At 35.5% G+C, this 23,851-nt stretch overlaps 3 protein-coding genes across 9 annotated transcripts; 2 read left to right on the top strand and 1 right to left on the bottom strand.

Annotated features, from left to right (window-relative positions):
- The first annotated feature begins 2,622 nt into the window (after positions 1–2,622).
- LOC145157718 (uncharacterized) lies at positions 2,623–3,579 on the top strand. The gene has a single exon (XM_079076718.1). The coding sequence runs from the start codon at positions 2,623–2,625 to the stop codon at positions 3,577–3,579; it is 957 nt and encodes a 318-aa protein (XP_078932844.1).
- Positions 3,580–14,789: 11,210 nt separating this feature from the next.
- On the bottom strand, positions 14,790–17,792 carry LOC145159432 (uncharacterized). Of its 7 annotated transcripts, XM_079078422.1 has the most exons (7): positions 16,917–17,792; positions 16,788–16,835; positions 16,534–16,576; positions 16,238–16,355; positions 16,008–16,110; positions 15,509–15,589; positions 14,790–15,363 (listed from the first exon to the last, which is right to left on the bottom strand). In XM_079078422.1, exons 4-7 carry the CDS (start codon positions 16,320–16,322, stop codon positions 15,321–15,323), a joined length of 312 nt encoding a protein of 103 aa, XP_078934548.1. In that variant the 5' UTR covers positions 16,323–16,355; positions 16,534–16,576; positions 16,788–16,835; positions 16,917–17,792; the 3' UTR covers positions 14,790–15,320. The 7 variants fall into 7 exon arrangements, with proteins under 7 accessions (XP_078934548.1, XP_078934545.1, XP_078934550.1 ...); XM_079078419.1 differs by lacking the exon at positions 16,534–16,576 and having other exon boundaries at positions 16,917–17,791; XM_079078424.1 differs by having other exon boundaries at positions 14,790–15,023; positions 15,300–15,357; positions 16,238–17,792.
- LOC145157717 (heat shock cognate 70 kDa protein 2-like) lies at positions 16,909–17,559 on the top strand. Its single transcript, XM_079076717.1, has one exon. The coding sequence runs from the start codon at positions 16,909–16,911 to the stop codon at positions 17,557–17,559; it is 651 nt and encodes a 216-aa protein (XP_078932843.1).
- Positions 17,793–23,851: the final 6,059 nt, after the last annotated feature.

The raw sequence follows: 23,851 nt of genomic DNA, 5'->3' as shown, positions 1-23,851 counted from the left end.
GCTCCGTTTTTGACGTTCTTTATATGCACTAGTAGGTAAAATTACGCTCTACATCTTTCGTTTAGACTTCGTCGGCTAATTTTGATTTAATTTTTATATTATTATTTTTAACAGACCGGGACAGGAAATCCGTTAAAAATTCATAACTTATTCATCCGACGTCCGTCTTCGTCAGACTTTTTACCGTTGTACTACTACTTACGAGACCTTTGATTCTCGTTTAGGTTGTATCGGCTAAAAATCACTCGATCTAAAATTCGAGTTTTTAGTTGTCTACTGTTAAGCCGAAACTTCGAAAAATCATAACTTCCTCATACGAAGTCAGATTTAGGTGTTCTTTTTATACGTACTCTCGGTTTAACGAACACTACGAGTTTCGTTTAGATCACTAAGGCTAAAAAGTAGTTTATCAAAAACTCACTTTTTACGACATTCAGCACCGAGCCGGTTTTGTCGTGAAACTTCGACAGGTCATAACTTCTTCGTTATAACTCGGATTTCGGCATTCTTTATATATCTGTAATCCTTGTCACGACCACTACAACTTTCTTAATAGATATCGACTTTATCTAAAATTTATTTTCGACGCTCATTTTTATTCTTAATTAATTAACTCCTAGTAATTAAGCATAAAACACATAAAACACATAGAATTCACATAATTCCTTTTTCATTTCTTCAAAATGAGTTACAAAGGTTAACCTAGACTATCACCTTAATATTAATGCCTAGGCTAGAAACACGAGTGTTACATCGTTCTACAATGGAAGCAGAGTTTGTTGCTTTAGACAAAGCTGCTGAAGAAGTTGAATGGCTTAAAAGCTTCCTAGAAGGTATTCCTCTGTGGCCTCAACCTGTTACTGCCATTGGCATACATTGTGATAGTATGGCTGCTCTTACTAGAGCACAAAGTCATATATACAATGGCAAGTCGAGACACATTAGGCGCAGACATATTACCATAAGAGACTTGCTGAAGAATGGAATCATTTCCATTAGTTACATAAAGTCAAAGGAAAATATAGTTGATCCCTTGATAAAAGGCCTTAGTAGAGAGCAAGTTCTCTTCACATCGAGGGGAATGGGCTTAAAGCCAACACAATGAGTCACCACCTAGCGGAAACCTAACCTAGCAACATTGGCGATCCCATGGTCTAGGTTCAATAGGAAAACTAGTTGGGGAAGACTCAAAGAAGCACTAACATAAAGGTATGCTCACTCCTATGATATTTATTTTGTGTTTTTCCGCTGATGATATAGGGATGAGTTCTTTATTCTTAATAATGCTGATAGCTTTTATAGTGGAATAGTACGGATTGTTCCAGATTAGCATTACCTATGTGAGATGGATGTGAGGTCGCATCTTTGGGAGCTGATATGGCTAAGCTCTCTAAAAGTCTCATAAAGAAAGGATTATTCACGACCGAAATGAACACAACGGTAAGAAATGATATATGTTTAGCTATGATATGTGTGATACTTCTTGTTTTCGATTCTACTATAAAAAGTGGTTAGTTCAAGAATCTAGTTCACTACCCACAAAGTAGATCCAAGTAGTACTCACTATGAAAGGTTCAAGTTTTACAACACCTATTCAGATGCATGTCATATCTTACTTCCCTTATTTGAATATCAAAGTTCACTTATTTTCTATTCAAATGTGTGGTATTCTTGGAGTTTGAATAGAAAATGTGGGGTATTGTTGGAACTTGGTTAAATGGAAAACTCTCTCTATGGGACTTGTCCCACATTGGAAGAAAGAGGAACCTTATACTCTTAAAAAGCCTCCTACTAGTTGTTTACAAATTAGATCAAAGGCTTGGACTAGAGGGATTGGGTTGGATTTGGTGACTGGGCTAGTCAAAATGGTCTTGAAAGACTTAGATTAATATATATATATATATATATATATATATATATATATATATATATATATATATATATATTTAATGGTCAAAAGATTGGCCTTGGGCCTTGGGGCTCTTGGGGTCTCATTGACTAGTTACATTATTATTATTATTATTATTATTATTATTATTATTATTATTATTATTATTATATATATATATATATATATATATATATATATATATATATATATATATATATATATATATATATATATATATATATCTATTACTTCCGATTTTGACTTTTATTATCTATTAAAAAATCTGTTAAATTCGTTTTAACTGTTTTGACAGTTATTTTCGGTTAACAGTTTTTGGAGGGAAAAACAGTCAATCTATACCTATAAATAGATCACCAAAGAACATATTTCGGGTTTAAAAAAACCATACAAATATTCCTCATATAAATTCGTATTCTACATACAATGAAGGGAACATAGTGAATTTCGTCAGAATCAAGAGAATATCTTGGTTGATTGTTGTATCCTCTTGACCCCTACCAGGGAAATTTCTGTCTTAGGACACTGCAAGGCAGGCCTCAATCTCTACAATTTCGTGATTATATTTCTGTGTAATCATCAAACAAGTATGTTTTCTGTAAATTGATTCTTGTATATTAAATATATCTGAATTTAGTTCGTTTTATTTCAATTACTTTGTTGATTGTATACTTCTATATTAACAATCTAAGACAAAAATCAAAGAGTGAAGAATGGATCAAACTTCCATCATCAAAACACATGTGGAAAAGCCTGAGAAATTCAAAGGCTCAGATTTTCGGAGATGGCAACAGAAGATGTTGTTTTATCTAACAACTCTTCATGTTTCTAATGTTCTCACTGACGATTCTCCCTCTCCTCCTACCGGTATAACCACTGCAAAAGGAACAACACCACCCAGTGAAGCCCAATTGGCAGAACATCAAAGGGCAGTGGAAACTTGGAATACAAATGAATATAATTGCAGAAATTATATTCTGAATGCCATGGATGATTCTCTCTATGATATCTACTCTACCGTGACTACTACAAGAGAGATATGGGAATCACTGGAAAAGAAATACAAAATAGATGTGGCATGTTCCAAGAAATTCGTGATTGGAAAGTTCATGAATTTCAAGATGGTGGATACCAAATCTGTCCTCAAACAAGTGGAGGAAATTCAAGTCATTGCACATGATCTTGAAGTTGAAGGTATAGGTATAAACTCTAACTTTCTTGTTGGTTCAATCATTGAAAAACTTCCTCCTTCTTGGAAGAATTTTAAATTATATCATAAGCACTTAACTGATGACATGAGTTTGGAGCAACTTGTGTTGAGAATTCGTGTGGAAGAAGATAACAGATTGAATGAGAAGGCAGATGCAAATTCCTTGGAACCAAGTGCAAACTTTGTTGGAGAAGCAAGTACTTCAAGGACAAAACACAACAACAAGAAAGGGAATCAAGTCTCCAAAAACTCTTCCAAAGATGGCAAAAATCATGGCCCTAACAAGAAGAATTTCAAGAAGAATTTTGGTCCATGCTATGTTTGTGGCAAAATTGGACACAAGGCCAAAGATTGCAGATTCAGGATGGGTCAAGGAGGAAACAATGGAGGAAACATAGGGGGAACAATGGAAACAATGGTGGTAATTCTGGTGGAGGAAATTCTGGTCAAGCCAACATAGTTGAATCACCAAATCAGTTTGTTGTTGTGATTCAAACCAACATGGTTAGCAATTGTGTGGATTGGTGGATTGATACTGGAGCCACAAGGCACATTTGCAACTCCCAAACCATTTTTTCTACATACCAGAAAGTCTCGGATTCTGAACCAATGTTTATGGGGAATGGCTCTACTACAAAAGTTCAAGGAAAGGGAAAAGTGAAGCTGCAACTGACTTCTGAAAAAGAACTGATTTTAAGTGATGTTTTGCATGTTCCTGAAATTACTAAGAATTTGATTTCTGGTCGTATTTTTAGTAACAAAGGTTTCAAACTTGTATTTGACTCTGATAAGTTTGTTCTCACCAAGGGTGGGGTGTATGTTGGAAAGGGATACCTTAGTGAGGGTCTCTTCAAAGTCAGTGTCTTACCTTTGTACTATGGTGTTGAAACACCAAACAATGATGTAACCAATGTTAATGCTAGTGCAATAGTGGGCACTACTAGCCCCTCTTCTATGTATATGCATGATCCTTCAATTTTGTGGCATTCTCGTTTGGGACATGTCAATTTTCGTTCTATTCAAAGAATGGCAAAACTTGGCATGTTACCAAAATGTTCATTAGATAAAAACATAAAATGTGAGGTTTGTGTAGAATCAAAATTTTCACAACATCCTCATAAATCAGTTGAAAAATCTAATGAAATACTTGGCTTAATCCACTCTGATTTATGTGATTTTAGAGCAACGCCTACAAGAGGAGGAAAGAATTATTATATATCTTTTATTGATGATTGCAACAAGTATTGTTATATTTATTTGTTAAATACCAAAGATGAAGCCTTGAATTATTTTAAGAATTACAAGCCTGAAGTTGAAAATCAACTTGACAAAAAGATCAAAATTCTAAGGTCTGATCGAGGAGGAGAATATGAATCCAAAGACTTTGCTGAATTTTGTTCTTTAAATGGTATTATACATCAAACAACTGCTCCATATACTCCTCAACAAAATGGAGTGGCAGAAAGAAAGAATAGAACATTGAAAAACATGATTAATTCAATGTTAATTACTTCTGGAGCACCACATAATCTGTGGGGAGAAGCATGTCTTGCAGCAAATTCAATACTTAATAGAATTCCTCATAAAAAGAGTGATAAATCACCCTATCATCTGTGGAAAGGGAGGTTACCCTCTTATAAAAGGATGAAAGTGTGGGGTTGCCTTGCTAAGGTACAAGTACCTCTTCCTAAGAGGACTAAACTTGGACCAAAAACCATAGATTGCATCTATCTTGGCCCTGCCATGAATAGTGCAGCGTATAGGTTTCTTGTGTTTAAATCACATTTTGATGATATCCATAACCAAACCATCATGGAATCAGCAGAGGCTGAATTCTTTGAAAATATTTTTCCTTTTAAGGATAAAGGGAAAGAGGTAACCTGCTCTAGGAAAAGACCTCTAGATGATGGACTAAATGATACCATTCTAGACAAAAGTTTACAATCAAATGAAGAGAGTTCTTCTAAGGTTCAAGAAGAGAACTTAGAACCCAGAAGAAGCAAACGGGGCAAAATAGCCAAAGATTTTGGACCTGATTACATGACCTATGTAGTGAATAAGGAACCACAAACCTACAAGGATGCTATGGATTCGTCTGAAGCTCCCTTTTGGAAAGAGGCAATAAAAAGTGAGATTGATTCCATTGTGCAGAATAACACTTGGAAATTGGTAGATTTGCCACCTAGGAAAAAACCAATTGGGCATAAATGGATATTCAAGAAGAAGTTTAGACCTGATGGTACCATTGAGAAGTACAAAGCTCGTTTAGTAGCTAAATTGTATCATCAAAAATAGGGTCAAGACTTCTTTGACACCTATTCACCTGTTACAAGAATTACATCAATTCGCACATTAGTAGCAATTGCAGCCATTCACAATTTGGAAATACACCAAATGGATATGAAAACTGCCTTCTTGTATGGTGAACTAGATGAAGAGATATATATGAACCAACCTGAAGGGTTTGTGGTTAAGGGTCAAGAAAACAAAGTTTGTAAGTTAGTTAGATCACTTTATGGACTAAAACAGGCTCCAAAGCAATGGCATGAGAAGTTTGACAACACATTACTCTCTAATGGATTTAGAATTAATGAATGTGATAAATGTGTTTATGTCAAACAATACAAGAATGCTTGTGTCATCATATGCTTGTATGTGGATGATATGCTTATAATGGGTACTAATTTGGATGTGATCAATCAAACCAAGAAAATGCTACACTCCTCCTTTTCCATGAAGGACTTGGGAGTAGTAGATGTGATCCTTGGTGTAAGAGTTCAAAGAAGATCAGATGGTTATACTCTTACTCAGTCCCATTATATTGAAAGTGTACTTAAGAAGTTTGGACACTATGATGACAAGCCGGTAATCACCCCTTTTGATCCTTCAAGTCATCTTAAGAAGAATAAAGGTGATAATGTAGCTCAGTTAGAATATACTCAAGTTCTTGGTAGCTTAATGTATATTATGAATTGTACTAGACCGAATTTGGCTTATAGTGTAAGTAGATTGAGCCGTTACTCCCACAATGCTGGGAAAGATCATTGGTATGTATTAGTGAGAGTGCTTAGATATTTAAAGCATACAATGAATTATGGACTGCACTACATGAAATATCCTCCAGTTCTTGAAGGTTATTTTGATGCAAATTGGATTTCCAATACTTCAGAGGCAAAATCCACAAGTGGATATGTGTTCACTCTTGGTGGAGCTGCTATCTCTTGGAAATCATCTAAGCAAACTGTGAATACTCGTTCTACAATGGAAGCATAGTTTGTTGCTTTAGACAAAGCTGCTGAAGAAGTTGAATGGCTTAAAAGCTTCCTAGAAGGTATTCCTCTGTGGCCTCAACCTGTTATTGCCATTGGCATACATTGTGATAGTATGGCTGCTCTTACTAGAGCACAAAGTCATATATACAATGGCAAGTCGAGACACATTAGGCGCAAACATATTACCATAAGAGACTTGCTGAAGAATGGAATCATTTCCTTTAGTTACATAAAGTCAAAGGAAAATATAGTTGATCCCTAGACAAAAGGCCTTAGTAGAGAGCAAGTTCTCTTCACATCGAGGGGAATGGGCTTAAAGCCAACACAATGAGTCACCACCTGGCGGAAACCTAACCTAGCAACATTGGCGATCCCATGGTCTAGGTTCAATAGGAAAACTAGTTGGGGAAGACTCAAAGAAGCGCTAACACAAAGGTATGCTCACTCCTATGATATTTATTTTCTGTTTTTCCGCTGATGATATAGGGATGAATTCTTTATTCTTAATAATGCTGATAGCTTTTATAGTGGAATAGTACGGATTGTTCCAGATTAGCATTACCTATGTGAGATGGATGTGAGGTCGCATATTTGGGAGCTGATATGGCTAAGCTCTCTAAAAGTCTCATGAAGAAAGGATTGTTCACGACCGAAACGAACACAACGGTAAGAAATGATCTATGCTTAGCTATGATATGTTTTATACTTCTTGTTTTCGATTCTACTATAAAAAGTGGTTAGTTCAAGAATCTAGTTCACTACCCACAAAGTAGATCCAAGTAGTACTCACTATGAAAGGTTAAAGTTTTACAACACCTATTCAGATGCATGTCATATCTTACTTCCCTTATTTCAATATCAAAGTTCACTTATTTTCTATTCAAATGTGGGGTATTCTTGGAGTTTGAATAGAAAATGTGGGGTATTGTTGGAACTTTGTTAAATGGAAAACTCCCTCTATGGGACTTGTCCCACATTGGAAGAAAGAGGAACCTTATACTCCCTTAAAAAGCCTCCTACTAGTTGTTTACTAATTAGATCAAAGGCTTGGACTAGAGGGATTGGGTTGGATTTGGTGATTGGGCTAGTCAAAATGGTCTTGAAAGACTTAGATTAATATATATATATATATATATATATATATATATATATATATATATATATATATATATTTAATGGTCAAAAGATTGGCCTTGGGCCTTGGGGCTCTTGGGGTCTCATTGACTAGTTACATTATTATATATATATATATATATATATATATATATATATATATATATATATATTAATTCTGATTTTGACTTTTATTATTTATTAAAAAATTTGTTAAATTCGTTTTAACTGTTTTGACAGTTATTTTCGGTTAACAGTTTTTGGAGGGAAAAACAGTCAATCTATATCTATAAATAGATCTCCAAAGAACAGATTTCGGGTTCAGAAAAACCATAAAAATATACCTCATATAAATTCGTATTCCACATACAATGAAGGGAACATAGTGAATTTCGTCAGAATCAAGAGAAGATCTTGGTTGATTGTTGTATCCTCTTGACAGATCCCTACCAGGGAAATTTCTGTTTTAGGACACTGCAAGGCAGGCCTCAATCTCTACAATTTCATGATTATATTTCTGTGTAATCATCAAACAAGTATGTTTTCTGTAAATTGATTCTTGTATATTAAATATATCTGAGTTTAGTTCGTTTTATTTCAATTACTTTGTTGATTGTATACTTCTGTATTAACAATCTAAGACAGAAATCAAAGAGTGAAGAATGGATCAAAATTCCATCATCAAAACACATGTGGAAAAGCCTGAGAAATTCAAAGGCTCAGATTTTCGGAGATGGCAACAGAAGATGTTGTTTTATCTAACAACTCTTCATGTTTCCAATGTTCTCACTGATGATTATCCCTCTCCTCCTACTGGTATAACCACTGCAGAAGGAACAACACCACCCAGTGAAGCCCAATTGGCAGAACATCAAAGGGCAGTGGAAACTTGGAACACAAATGAATATAATTGCAGAAATTATATTCTAAATGCCCTGGATGGTTCTCTGTATGATATCTACTCTACCATGACTACTGCAAGAGAGATATGGGAATCACTGGAAAAGAAATACAAAACAGAAGTGACATGTTCCAAGAAATTCGTGATTGGAAAGTTCATGAATTTCAAGATGGTGGATACCAAATCTGTCCTCAAACAAGTGGAGGAAATTCAAGTCATTGCACATGATCTTGAAGTTGAAGGTATGGGTATAAACTATAACTTTCTTGTTGGTTCAATCATTGAAAAACTTCCTACTTCTTGGAAGAATTTCAAATTATATCTTAAGCACTTAACTAATGACATGAGTTTTGAGCAACTTGTGTTGAGAATTCGTGTGGAAGAAGATAACAGATTAAATGAGAAGGCAGATGCAAATTCCTTGGAACCAAGTGTAAACTTTGTTGGAGAAGAAAGTACTTCAAGGACAAATCACAACAACAAGAAAGGGAAGCAAGGCTCCAAAAACTTTTCCAAAGATGGCAAAAATCATGGCCCTAACAAGAAGAATTTCAAGAAGAATTCTGCTCCATGCTATGTTTGTGGCAAAATTGGACACAAGGCCAAAGATTGCAAATTCAGGAGGGGTCAAGGAGGAAACAATGGAGGAAACAATGGGGGGAACAATGGAAACAATGGTGGTAATTCTGGTAGAGGAAATTCTGGTCAAGCCAACGTGGTTGAATCACCAAATCAGTTTGTTGCTGTGATTCAAACCAACATGGTTAGCAATTGTGTGGATTGGTGGATTGAAACTGGAGCCACAAGGCACATTTGCAACTCCCGAACAAGTGGAGGAAATTCAAGTCATTGCACATGATCTTGAAGTTGAAGGTATGGGTATAAACTCTAACTTTCTTGTTGGTTCAATCATTGAAAAACTTCCTCCTTCTTGGAAGAATTTCAAATTATATCTTAAGCACTTAACTGATGACATGAGTTTTGAGCAACTTGTGTTGAGAATTCATGTGGAAGAAGATAACAGATTGAATGAGAAGGCAGATGCAAATTTCTTGGAACCAAGTGCAAACTTTGTTGGAGAAGCAAGTACTTCAAGGACAAAGCACAACAACAAGAAAGGGAAGCAAGGCTCCAAAAACTCTTCCAAAGATGGCAAAAATCATGGCCCTAACAAGAAGAATTTTGGTCCATGCTATGTTTGTGGCAAAATTGGACACAAGGCCAAAGATTGCATATTCACGAGGGGTCAAGGAGGAAACAATGGAGGGAACAATGGAAACAATGGTGGTAATTCTGGTGGAGGAAATTCTGGTCAAGCCAACATGGTTGAATCACCAAATCAGTTTGTTGCTGTGATTCAAACCAACATGGTTAGCAATTGTGTGGATTGGTGGATTGATACTGGAGCCACAAGGCACATTTGCAAATCCCGAACCATTTTTTCTACATACCAAAAAGTCTCGGATTCTGAACCAATGTTTATTGGGAATGGCTCTACTGCAAAAGTTGAAGGAAAGGGAAAAGTGAAGCTGCAACTGACTTCTGAAAAAGTGCTCATTTTAAGTGATGTTTTGCATGTTTCTGACATTACTAAGAATTTGATTTCTGGTCCTATTCTTAGTAACAAAGGTTTTAAACTTGTATTTGACTCTGTTAAGTTTTTTCTCACCAAGGGTGGGGTGTATGTTGGAAAGGGATACCTTAGTGAGGGTCTCTTCAAAGTCAGTGTCTTACCTTTGTACTATGGTGTTGAAACACCAAACAATGATGTAACCAATGTTAATGCTAGTGCAATAGTGGGCACTACTAGCCCCTCTTCTATGTATATGCATGATCCTTCAATTTTGTGGCATTCTCGTTTGGGACATGTCAATTTTCGTTCTATTCAAAGAATGGCAAAACTTGGCATGTTACCAAAATGTTCATTAGATAAAAACATAAAATGTGAGGTTTGTGTAGAATCAAAATTTTCACAACATCCTCATAAATCAGTTGAAAAATCTAATGAAATACTTGGCTTAATCCACTCTGATTTATGTGATTTTAGAGCAACGCCTACAAGAGGAGGAAAGAATTATTATATATCTTTTATTGATGATTGCAACAAGTATTGTTATATTTATTTGTTAAATACCAAAGATGAAGCCTTGAATTATTTTAAGAATTACAAGCCTGAAGTTGAAAATCAACTTGACAAAAAGATCAAAATTCTAAGGTCTGATCGAGGAGGAGAATATGAATCCAAAGACTTTGCTGAATTTTGTTCTTTAAATGGTATTATACATCAAACAACTGCTCCATATACTCCTCAACAAAATGGAGTGGCAGAAAGAAAGAATAGAACATTGAAAAACATGATTAATTCAATGTTAATTACTTCTGGAGCACCACATAATCTGTGGGGAGAAGCATGTCTTGCAGCAAATTCAATACTTAATAGAATTCCTCATAAAAAGAGTGATAAATCACCCTATCATCTGTGGAAAGGGAGGTTACCCTCTTATAAAAGGATGAAAGTGTGGGGTTGCCTTGCTAAGGTACAAGTACCTCTTCCTAAGAGGACTAAACTTGGACCAAAAACCATAGATTGCATCTATCTTGGCCCTGCCATGAATAGTGCAGCGTATAGGTTTCTTGTGTTTAAATCACATTTTGATGATATCCATAACCAAACCATCATGGAATCAGCAGAGGCTGAATTCTTTGAAAATATTTTTCCTTTTAAGGATAAAGGGAAAGAGGTAACCTGCTCTAGGAAAAGACCTCTAGATGATGGACTAAATGATACCATTCTAGACAAAAGTTTACAATCAAATGAAGAGAGTTCTTCTAAGGTTCAAGAAGAGAACTTAGAACCCAGAAGAAGCAAACGGGGCAAAATAGCCAAAGATTTTGGACCTGATTACATGACCTATGTAGTGAATAAGGAACCACAAACCTACAAGGATGCTATGGATTCGTCTGAAGCTCCCTTTTGGAAAGAGGCAATAAAAAGTGAGATTGATTCCATTGTGCAGAATAACACTTGGAAATTGGTAGATTTGCCACCTAGGCAAAAACCAATTGGGCATAAATGGATATTCAAGAAGAAGTTTAGACCTGATGGTACCATTGAGAAGTACAAAGCTCATTTAGTAGCTAAAGGGTATCGTCAAAAATAGGGTTAAGACTTCTTTGACACCTATTCACCTGTTACAAGAATTACATCAATTCGCACATTAGTAGCAATTGCAGCCATTCACAATTTGGAAATACACCAAATGGATGTGAAAACTGCCTTCTTGTATGGTGAAATAGATGAAGAGATATATATGAACCAACCTGAAGGGTTTGTGGTTAAGGGTCAAGAAAACAAAGTTTGTAAGTTAGTTAGATCATTTTATGGACTAAAACAGGCTCTAAAGCAATGGCATGAGAAGTTTGACAACGCATTACTCTCTAATGGATTTAGAATTAATGAATGTGATAAATGTGTTTATGTCAAACAATACAAGAATGCTTGTGTCATCATATGCTTGTATGTGGATGATATGCTTATAATGGGTACTAATTTGGATGTGATCAATCAAACCAAGAAAATGCTACACTCCTCCTTTTCCATGAAGGACTTGGGAGTAGTAGATGTGATCCTTGGTGTAAGAGTTCAAAGAAGATCAGATGGTTATACTCTTACTCAGTCCCATTATATTGAAAGTGTACTTAAGAAGTTTGGACACTATGATGACAAGCTGGTAGTCACCCCTTTTGATCCTTCAAGTCATCTTAAGAAGAATAAAGGTGATAGTGTAGCTCAGTTAGAATATACTCAAGTTCTTGGTAGCTTAATGCATATTATGAATTGTACTAGACCGGACTTGGCTTATAGTGTAAGTAGATTGAGTCGTTACTCCCATAATCCTGGGAAAGATCATTGGTATGCATTAGTGAGAGTGCTTAGACATTTAAAGCATACTATGAATTATGGACTGCATTACCTGAAATATCCTCCTGTTCTTGAAGGGTATTGTGATGCAAATTGGATTTCCAATACTTCAGAGGCAAAATCCACAAGTGGATATGTGTTCACTCTTGGTGGAGCTGCTATCTCTAGGAAATCATCTAAGCAAACTGTAAATACTCGTTCGACAATGGAAGCAGAGTTTGTTGCTTTAGACAAAGCTGCTGAAGAAGCTGAATGGCTTAAAAGCTTCCTAGAAGGTATTCCTCTATGGCCTCAACCTGTTACTGCCATTGGCATACATTGTGATAGTATGGCTGCTCTTACTAGAGCACAAAGTCATATATACAATGGCAAGTCGAGACACATTAGGCGCATACATATTACCATAAGAGAATTGCTGAAGAATGGAATCATTTCCATTAGTTACATAAAGTCAAAGGAAAATATAGTTGATCCCCTGACAAAAGGCCTTAGTAGAGAGCAAGTTCTCTTCACATCGAGGGGAATGGGCTTAAAGCCAACACAATGAGTCACCACCTGGTGGAAACCTAACCTAGCAACATTGGCGATCCCATGGTCTAGGTTCAATAGGAAAACTAGTTGGGGAAGACTCAAAGAAGCACTAACACAAAGGTATGCTCACTCCTATGATATTTATTTTGTGTTTTTCCGCTGATGATATAGGGATGAATTCTTTATTCTTAATAATGTTGATAGCTTTTATAGTGGAATAGTACGGATTGTTCCAGATTAGCATTACCTATGTGAGATGGATGTGAGGTCGCATCTTTGGGAGCTGATATGGCTAAGCTCTCTAAAAGTCTCATGAAGAAAGGATTGTTCACGACCGAAACGAACACAACGGTAAGAAATGATCTATGCTTAGATATGATATGTGTGATACTTCTTGTTTTCGATTCTACTATAAAAAGTGGTTAACCCACAAAGTAGATCCAAGTAATACTCACTATGAAAGGTTCAAGTTTTACAACACCTATTCAGATGCATGTCATATCTTACTTCCCTTATTTGAATATCAAAGTTCACTTATTTTCTATTCAAATGTGGGGTATTCTTGGAGTTTGAATAGAAAATGTGGGGTATTGTTGGAACTTTGTTAAATGGAAAACTCTCTCTATGGGACTTGTCCCACATTGGAAGAAAGAGGAACCTTATACTCCCTTAAAAAGCCTCCTACTAGTTGTTTACTAATTAGATCAAAGGCTTGGACTAGAGGGATCGGGTTGGATTTGGTGATTGGGCTAGTCAAAATGGTCTTGAAAGACTTAGATTAATATATATATATATATATATATATATATATATATATATATATATATATATATATATATATATATATATATATTCATTCCGATTTTGACTTTTATTATCTATTAAAAAATCTGTTAAATTCGTTTTAACTGTTTTGACAGTTATTTTCGGTTAACAGTTTTTGGAGGGAAAAACAGTCAATCTATACCTATAAATAGATCACCAAAGAACAGATTTCGGGTTCAGAAAAACCATACAAATATTCCTCATATAAATTCGTATTCCACATACAATGAAGGGAACATAGTGAATTTCGTCAGAATCAAGAGAAGATCTTGGTTGATTGTTGTATCCTCTTCACAGATCTCTACCAGGGAAATTTCTGTCTTAGGACACTGCAAGGCAGGCCTCAATCTCTATAATTTCGTGATTATATTTCTGTGTAATCATCAAACAAGTATGTTTTCTGTAAATTGATTCTTGTATATTAAATATATCTTAATTTAGTTCGTTTTATTTCAATTACTTTGTTGATTGTATACTTCTGTATTAACAAATCTGTAGTTTATGTTAGCATCGGAATCATGGCAACGATGACAGTAGACCAATTCGTTGAAATCTGGCATGGATTAGTGAACAGTGGATACCCTTTCATGTTCCTGAAACGGCCTGGTTCGGTCACCGGAGACTATGATGAGAGTAAAGTTCGGGGGAATCCTGTCGGTGAAACTAACCGGAGAGGGTTCATTACAACATGGGTTCCGCAAGAGGAGGTGTTAGACCATTCTGCAATCGGTGGTTTTCTGACACATAGTGGATGGAACTCGACGGTGGAGAGTATGGTGGAGGGGGTTCCGATCGGCAAAAGTGGTGGCGGAGGCTGGTGCGAAAAGTGTGTCGGAAAATGGCTCTTCGTTGATGGATTTGAATCGTCACCATTAATAAGTCAAATGATTTTAAGTATTGAATTTTTGATACCAAGGAAATTAAATAAAATGGAACATCTAAATTAGGGAAAATGCTTTTTCCTTGAAAAAGCCACTAATGATTTTTTTTGTAACAATAAAACCATTTTTTTACCTTTGCAAATTAGTCTAAACTAGGGAAGGATGCAATTTTGCATGGATCAGGAGGGGTTTTGTTTATTGTTTCAATGGGTAAACATAATACAGTTATATGCGAAACTGGATTGCATTTAAGAGTAGATATTACAAAATAGGAAAACAACCCCTTTATTGGTCATTTAAACAATTTTTGAAGAACAAATTCCAAAATAAATGAAACTATGATGAGTTTTGTTCTCCACATCTTTCCAATGATCTTCCCCTCTTCTATCTCTTTGTCCTGAAGTAAATATAGTTGTCCATCCGAGAATCCAATCAGTGTTGTTTCACATGAAAAGGAAGCTTCCCAACAACAGATTGTTTATGTAAATACAAAATTTCACAAAGCCAAAACAACAAAGACGTTAATTGTAGAATGACAACCCAACAGTTTTGCCAGATGATAGAGAGGGTAGAAAGGTAAATTACATTTCCTACATCCCAGTTTAGCATCATAATATATTTAAGTGGGTATATTATAAAGAAAAACAAATTTCCACTTATATATACTCACTCAACACTGATACAAAACAGTGTCACTCAATCAAATTAGGAATATAAGAGTTGATAGACCAATACCAATAATCTTACTTCAAGTCTTCAACACCAATACATTCTAATCAATTCTTTGGATATTCTGCACCTAACATGAAACAGTTGAATTAGTTCAAATTAAGGGGTAATTGACCAAAAATATATTAAATGCTCCATTTCTCGCTTGCCACATGCATATACAGATGAAAGATAAACAAAATTTGGTACCATATGCAAGAAAATTTGTAACTTACCCAGAAATTGGCCCAAGGAAAAAGATTGACAGCAGCATAAATTTTGTCAGGTAAACCAAACATAAATCTGATATTTTTTTTCTGCACAAATTATTTATAATTAGGTCTTTTAAAGGCACCAAGATGTGATCTTTTCCATAATAAATTAAACACTACATGCAAATATCTTGCTTACTTTACCCTTTTGATTTTTGTCCATTACAGATGATAAACCAATATATATTGAAATAGTATGCATCAACAGAGGTGGAAAATAACAGAGGATAACACAACATAACAGTTAAAACACCAACATAAAGATGGTATATACTTTACAAATTTGCAGGGACAGGGACATAGATACAAACATGAAAACCTTTTGAGGTTGCAATATTTTCATACATTTGTAAGGATTAAGTTTATTACACATTAAGTCAAAAAAGAAACACAACCTTAATTATAAACTTATAATTAAATTCTTAATGCAAAATTGGCTTATGAAGTAGATGCTTTTATCTACCTGCCTGGAGCCACTTTTGCTATCCCAGTCCATCTGTTGCCAAAATATCCATTGGGCCTCATCTCCATTACGTGTTTTACATCATTATCCAAGATTAGTGATTCTATAATTGGAAAAGATTATGATAAAAGTGACTAAAACTTCAACTTTACCTTCTTCTACATTGCCATATATTAAATAACTAATTACTGATACTTAAACAAAACTGAAAAAATGATCGAAACACAGACCTATTTGTCCCGATTGCCGATAAATAGAGAAAAGAGGATAATCTGATTTCCTGAGTGCTACTTGTGTTGAGCAAGAATCTGCCATTGGAGAAATTGCTTCTTTGCTTAACGGTTCTTACTGCAATATCAATAGGAAATCAATTAAATGCATAGAAACATACCATTATACGAACCAAACACACCCAAATGCTCCCAAAATATGAAATAACTTGAAAATTGTAACCATATAAGAAAAGTATGAGAAAAATATTATATATTTGACAACTTAAAGTTTTTGTAACGCGATGAAGACATACCTGAAGCGCACCATCATAATTAGTTGCAACATCAGTTGACTTTCTGGGTGAATATAAATGTGAAACTCCAAAAAAAAATCTAAAAGTTCTTTTCTTAAGTAAAATTTCAAAGTAAAAACTGTAAAAAAAAATATCACTATGCCTTCTCAAAACTGAAACCAAAATTCGAAGGAAGTGTATTATGCATTCCACATCATATATCATATTTTTTTCTTAAGAATCAGTTTGTGTGCAATAGAATTAAATTGACTAACCTCTTTGATGTTGTAGAAATGCACACCAAAACATGATTTAACATCTTTCTACGCCAGAGAGAGGAGAAATCATGAAAGGTACTGTAAAAGGTCTGTAATCGCAGGTGGGAAAAGAAAACGGATGCGCACCTGGTATTTGCAAGCAGTAGTTGATATGTTGGAAGTATCATGTAGTTGGTATCTTGGTAAGGTAATCGAAATTGATTCTCTATATGAAGGAATCGATTTCTACTCGACAATCACCCGTGCAAGATTCGAAGAGTTGAACATGGATTTGTTCAGAAAGTGTATGGATCCAGTTGAGAAGTGTTTAAGAGACGCGAAGATGGACAAGAGCAACGTCCACGACGTGGTTCTTGTGGGTGGGTCGACCCGGATCCCTAAAGTTCAACAACTGTTGCAGGATTTTTTCAACGAGAAAGATCTCTGTAAGAGCATCAACCCAGATGAAGCGATGGCTTATGGTGCTGCAGTTCAGGCGGTCATTTTAAGCGGCGAAGGAAACGAAAAAGTTCAGGATCTTCTTCTTCTCGATGTCACCGCTCTGTCTCTAGGGCTTGAAACCGCTGGTGGTGTTATGACGGTGTTGATACCCAGAAACACCACAATTCCGATCAAGAAAGAGCAGGTGTTCTCTACTTATTCGGATAATCAACCGGACGTTTTGATTCAGGTTTACGAAGGTGAAAGAACTCGAACTAAAGACAACAACCTGCTCGGAAAATTCGAGCTTTCCGGGATCCCTCCTGCTCCTCGTGGTGTTGAACTGTAAGCGGAGACGGAGACAAAGGGTTTGTGAAGATGTTGAACAGGGTCGTCGAGGTTAGGAGGAGAAAGGCAAAACATATTTTGAAGATAGGGGTTTTATGGCCATCTCATTCGAGAAGGATCCATGAGCAGAGGCGGTGGAAAAAAGTATTGGGTATATCAGTGGGAAAGAGAAGAAATATACGTGAAGGATCATCAGTGCGTGGGAAAAACGTATTAACCTTTTGAGGCGGTGGATGAAACGTGGAAGGACAAGGAGCAAGGCAACATAACACGTAGCCTTAGGGTCTTCTTAAATAAAAAATATAAAAAAAAAATTCACCAATCAAAAAAAGATATTGTTCTCAAAGGAACATACTTTTAATCTAATATATAATTACCGGTTTGTAACTCTATCCACCTTTGATGACTTGGCTTTTGTCCACGACATAGAGTCTGAAGGGCAGGTGTTTAAGTTAATCCAACTTAAAAAATAAAGTAAATTAAAAATTTGGTCTTACGGTTTATTAAAAATTATGGATAAAGTTTTAAAAAGTTTTTTACTTTGCATCACTAGTCTAAAACATGAAAGTTTTATATATTTGATTCACGTCAAACTTGTATTATACACTTTAATTGACAACAAATACTGTCAATGTGGTTTTTCGTATTTTTGGTTTCTTCTCTAGCTCTTTTTCATCACATGGATTTATGCATATGGTTTCAATTTTGTGCATGGTTAGTCTCATGAAGATATTGTTATACCATTTTTAACATCTTTTATATTTTTTCTTTTATTTATAAAAATATTAAAGCAATAGGGTCCACCATACCCCTACGGCATACACATATACCCATTTGTGAGGATATAACACCCAAATTTGACATGTGGAATATAAAGAACAACATAATAAACAATTTCGATGCAATGTTTAAGTTCAAAATATATAAATGATAAAAGTAGAACAAAAACCGCTAGAAGAATGCCTTTCTCAACTACCATAAACAATCTATCAAATCTACTCTCTAAACAATTTAAACATACAAACGGGAGCTCAGATCTACAAATAAATACGACTACACTATATATTGAGGAACTACAACCACATAAGTCATTAGGCATAAAAAAAACTATATGTCATATATGTTGGGATATAGTGTCCATTGTCACAACTGTTGGTAGTATTATTATTCATAATAGAGTACTTTTGGATTACACGCAACGACAAAAATAAGCAAGTGATGACACAAGAAAATTACAGGATCTGTAGTTAATTAATTAATACTTTAATTAATTAAATGAAATATGGAGTTCTAGATAAATGATATGGCAATTATCGTGTGACATAATATATATCTTTTAAGGGTTTAAATAATTCTCAATAAATAGAGGGGTCTTAGGCCGAAATTAAGAAAAAGGTTTTCACAAACCCTAGCCTAAATTTTGGCAACATTCCTCAAATCTCGAAACCCAGTAAACCCCATAGGTCGAGACACGACCAGTCACTGTGTTCGTTTTTCTGCATCACGTTCACGGAGTTCGCTAATTGGATTATTCTAGGATGTTGTTGATCTACTTCTTGGGTGCAACTACAAAAGATGAGTTTTGCGTAGGACTCTTATCACTCGTTATTCAATAAATAAAAAGGACGCTTCAACGATTACAACGACTATGGATTCTTGTTTATTCTCCTTTAGTTTAAGTGGCATATATATATATATATATATATATATATATATATATATATATATATATATATAATGGTTGGTTTATGAGGTGATTGTTATTAGATTTTTATGGTGCTTTCGTTGTCCCTTTCGTTGTCTTAGGCCCATCATAACCCAAAAGTGGTATCAGATTGTTCACATCTATTGCATTTACGGTTACTAGTTTTTGTGTTTATTGAGTTTGCATATCCAAATATGCTTTAGTTTTTTTGAATTTTAAATAGTTTTAAATGTTTTAGAATTACCTTTAAAATTTGTAAGGGTTCTTAACTGTTTCAACGCCTCTGCGGGATTGTGTAGGTCACTCTATGTGGGGCGTAGGACATGCTACGTGATACAGAGGGTCGATACAATAAACCCTAACATTTGTCTTCTGAAATCATATATTTATCTAGGTATGTGTTGTGGTAGGCCTTCCTCCACAACGCATAGGGTATGCACCCAAAAAACTGTGTCCTGTCCCTATCTATATGACTCGATTTTAAGCACATGCAAACTTGTCAAATTTACTTAAGCTGGAGATCAAAATGCTAATTGGTTTAATTATTTAATTAGGGTTAGATTAATTAATTAAAAGTCAAATATTGTGACCTTTTTTGATATATTTTTTGTTAATTTAGTTATTGACTTGCGTCCTCTCATGTCCAATTAGAGTTAAAAGACATAGAAATTTAAATAGTTTAAATTCTGTAATATATATATATATATATATATATATATATATATATATATATATATATATATACACCCGCAGAGTCGGACTAGTCAAGCTAGAAATAACAAGCGTTAAAAATGACTATTTAATAGAAGATTATTTAGTAGAAATAATCTTAACCAAGTTAAATTATATGTCACAAGGATTCCGTGCATATAAAAAACACTGAAATCCGACTTCATATGAAGAAGTATGCTTCTTCGAAGTTTCGCAATTAAACCGACATTGCTCTACATATCGTAAAAAGTGAATATTTGATAGATTACTTTTTAGCCTAAAAGATCTAAATGAAATCCGTAATAGTCGTTAAACTGAGAGCGTGCATATAGAGAACATTAAAATCTAACTTAATAAGAGGAAGTTATGATTTTTCGAAGTTTCAGCTCAGTACGGACCCAAAAATCAAAATTCAAATCGGTTGATTGTTAGCCGAAACAATCTAAAGAAGAATTGAAGATCTCGTAAATATGAACTTGTCAATATAAAGACAGTCGAGAACGGAGTATGTATGTAGGAGTTATACTTTCTGTAACGATTCCTAACAGCTTAAGCCTATCCAAAATAAAATTTTGATTGAGTGAGAATTAGTTGTTGAGATCTAAAGGATAGTTGTAGATCACGTCGATAGAGTTTTGGGGATATAAAGAATGTCATAAATGGAGCTCGTATGAAGAAGTTACGCCATTTTGAAAATCTGGAAATTTGTGTGCGCGAAGTGCCTGGCACGCGCGATGACATGGCACCACGAGAGGGCGCCACGTGGCATGGTCGGGAGCCGCCTTCCTCCAAGAGACATGTCAACGTGGCTCCATGAGATTTTGACACGTGACACCATGGAAATGTGACACGTGGCACCTTCTAGAAGAGGTGTTTGTGGACCGCTGATATCACGACACGTGGCACGAGCCGGGGGGAGCGACATTGCAAAAGCGCACAACGCGCACCCCAGATGCGCGTGGCGCACCTGGCAAAATCACCTATAAATAGTCCCTGTCGTATAAGATCCTCATATCAATCCCCTAGAGTCTCTCTCTCTCTCTCTCTCTCTCTCTCTCTCTCAAATTTGCCTCATGTAGACCTTTTTTCCTTGAGTTCCTGGCCTGCAGCGAAGCCCTGCGCACCCACGAGTGCTCAACCAGTTGTAACCTTCGAGTAGGAGATCTCAAGTCAGTGTTGTGCCCACTTAGTTCTCAAATTTCATCAAGAACCTCTGTAAGTGAAGCTATATTTGGTTTATGTTAAGTGTAACTTATATTTATAGTCATAAGTCGTTTATTATGAACCTATAAATAAGATTTATCAGTTATTCCAAGTCATTATACTGATTTTATACTTACGAGAGAGGTGTCTAGAATGGTCATGTTGGCTTGGTTGTTGGATTTTAGAAAAGTTATTATGCCGAAATGATCCTGTCTCCCAACTGTCCTGCTTGGCTAGTCCTTACTTGATAGATCTTGATGTAGACATTGAGATTAGTGAGGAATCTAGACTATAATTATTATAGTCACCAAGATTACGAAACTAGACTAAGGCTTAGTACTTTATGCGTCTAGGTCTTTTCAAAGTACGAAGTGAAGCTTTGATGAAATCGTCAGTCATCCACTTTTATTAAGTGAGTGCATAGTTACTTTCATCTTACACATAGATATGAACTATCTAGATAATTACATACTTTATGTGCTTATTATCTGTGCCAAAAATGTTATGTGTTAGATAAAATAATATGAGATGACATTTAAATTGATTTAATCATATAAGTATTATACACTTATAAATATGTATTTGGTAGTGATAGGGGATGGTAGATAAGAGATGAAAGATAGTGGATGGTAGATAGGTAATGATGAATAGGTGATGATAAATAGGAGATGACTAGGAGATGTCCTAACATTGACTTGCGATGTTGCGATGTAGTCATCTACCAGAGTATAGATGGAGACCACTGACTAATCTAAACAGGTCTTATGGAAACACTGGCATGCTCATAACCTGTAGCTGATAAATTACGAGTTCAAGCGATGTAGTAACTACGTATTAATACGATGGTACTCTATAACATTTGGTAAAAATAAGTCAAAGTTTGTCGGTCAAACCACCGCAAACACCCATGTAACATGACCTATTGTGTAGTATTCCTGGTTATTAAGTACAATTTAAGTCATTATACTTGAAATTGCATAAGGAATACCTTGAAACCTCCCAAAACTGGCAATCGTCAACAATTAGAAAACAGTTCACAGAATAAGTATTGATTAACGCCCTAAAAATACAATTTTTGCATTAAGTATACTTAAGAGTTATAGACAAGTTATTTGAATATATTATGTTCCCCTGCTTCCGTGGATATAAAGAACACCCAAAACGGAGATCGTATGAGCAAGTTACGTCTCTTTTAAGTTATAAAATCAATATTTATCTAATTTTCCTAAAACGAACCTTGCACTGCTTTAATTGAAATAACTATGAAACACGTAAATCATTTTTGAGAATGTTTTTGAACTCAGACTATGATCTACTATTTTATTTCATTTTTATGAGATTTTGAATCTCGACCAAAATAATCGCGAAACTTTAAAAGTCATTTCACGGAGTTTAGTGTATCGGAATTAAATTTCGTCTTCACGAGATGATATGATGGCATGAGAATCGAGAAATGGAGTAACATCATATAAAGAACTATATACATGCTTTATTGTCAAAATATCTCCCATATCTTAATTTAAAATCAGATACATGTGCTAGCAGATCACTCTTGTACAAAGCAATCAAATTAAGATCACTCAAGATCCCTATCCCTCACTCACGCTCTTCCCCACCCTCTCAAAATCTCACTCTCTCATGTTTCATTGCACCAGTAAAGAAGAGGGTTGCCGACAATCATCATCAGCAGTTCCAGCCTCCTCCTTCCTTCCTTTCTTTCTTCTTTAATCTGAAGCAAAACACCCCCCTAAAAATCGACTGCCTTTCCTCTCTTCTTCCAGACTGACCAGAACACTCCTAGAGGCACCACCCAAACCCCACATGTACCTCCATGTTGTGATGTCAAAAAAGAAAGGGAGAGAAGCCAATAGAAGTTGCTAAAGCGGCCTTCCTCGCCACTACATATGACAGGGACAACCACCAGTTGCTGCCTCCGCCTCTTGTTTTCCTTCACAAATCGTCACCGGAAAAACCCTTCCTACCTCGTTCTCTCCCATCGATTGGAGCTGTCAAATCACCCCTTCGATTTTTTCTTTGGTTCGTTCCTTTCTCGGGCAGATGAAGACCAGAGACTCTTTCCTCGATATGTGGCTACCCACGACGAAATCGATGAGGGCTAAGGGAAATCGCCGGTCTCGACGGACCCCTTCACCCATCCTCACGATTTCCTAATCACCACCGAGCCACTTCCCTCTTTCCTGCATGCGTTCACTTTCCTTCTTCTTTGATCAGACAAGAAACAAATAAGACGCACCCCCTTTTTCATTTGAAGAATTTAGCAAAACCAGCCCCCCCTACATTTTCATTTTAAGTCAAAACAACCCTTGTTAAGATATTTGATCAAATAAGGTCCTATTTGATTAATTTATTACAAAATAATCTCTCTTGGATAAAATCTATCATAAAACAGCCCTTGTGTTAGTTAATTACAAAACAACCTTTTTTGAATTTAAATTAATATAATACAAGTCCCTTTAGTTCAAAATATTTTAAAAATAGTTTTTGTTACACCCCCAAACCAGGATGGCAGAAACGTCTGGGGGTGGATGACTTCATAGATTCTATCTTCTTCTTGATTATTTTTCATCTCTTTCTATCTTCTTCTTCCCCGTTTCACCGCACCACTTTTCTTTCTAGGTTTCTAGATCGTTCTTCAATCGGAGTCGACACATAA

The sequence above is a fragment of the Lactuca virosa genome, chromosome 2 (assembly GCF_052849685.1).
Source record: "Lactuca virosa cultivar CGN04683 chromosome 2, Lactuca_virosa_CGN04683_v6, whole genome shotgun sequence".
NCBI lineage: Eukaryota > Viridiplantae > Streptophyta > Magnoliopsida > Asterales > Asteraceae > Lactuca > Lactuca virosa.
The sequence above is the reverse complement of the archived record's forward strand: the minus strand, read 5'-3'. Positions and strand labels throughout refer to the sequence as shown.

Excerpts from the sequence above, each read along its gene's own strand:
- LOC145157718 (XM_079076718.1), top strand. The coding sequence starts at position 2,623 with ATGGATCAAACTTCCATCATCAAAACACATGTGGAAAAGCCTGAGAAA.
- LOC145159432 (XM_079078422.1), bottom strand. The coding sequence starts at position 16,322 with ATGGCAGATTCTTGCTCAACACAAGTAGCACTCAGGAAATCAGATTAT. Across the intron at positions 15,590-16,007 it reads GCAAAAGTGGCTCCAGGCAG|AAAAAAAATATCAGATTTAT; the intron begins GTAGATAAAAGC and ends TAATTTGTGCAG. Across the intron at positions 15,364-15,508 it reads TTCCTTGGGCCAATTTCTGG|GTGCAGAATATCCAAAGAAT; the intron begins GTAAGTTACAAA and ends GTTTCATGTTAG.
- LOC145157717 (XM_079076717.1), top strand. The coding sequence starts at position 16,909 with ATGCGCACCTGGTATTTGCAAGCAGTAGTTGATATGTTGGAAGTATCA.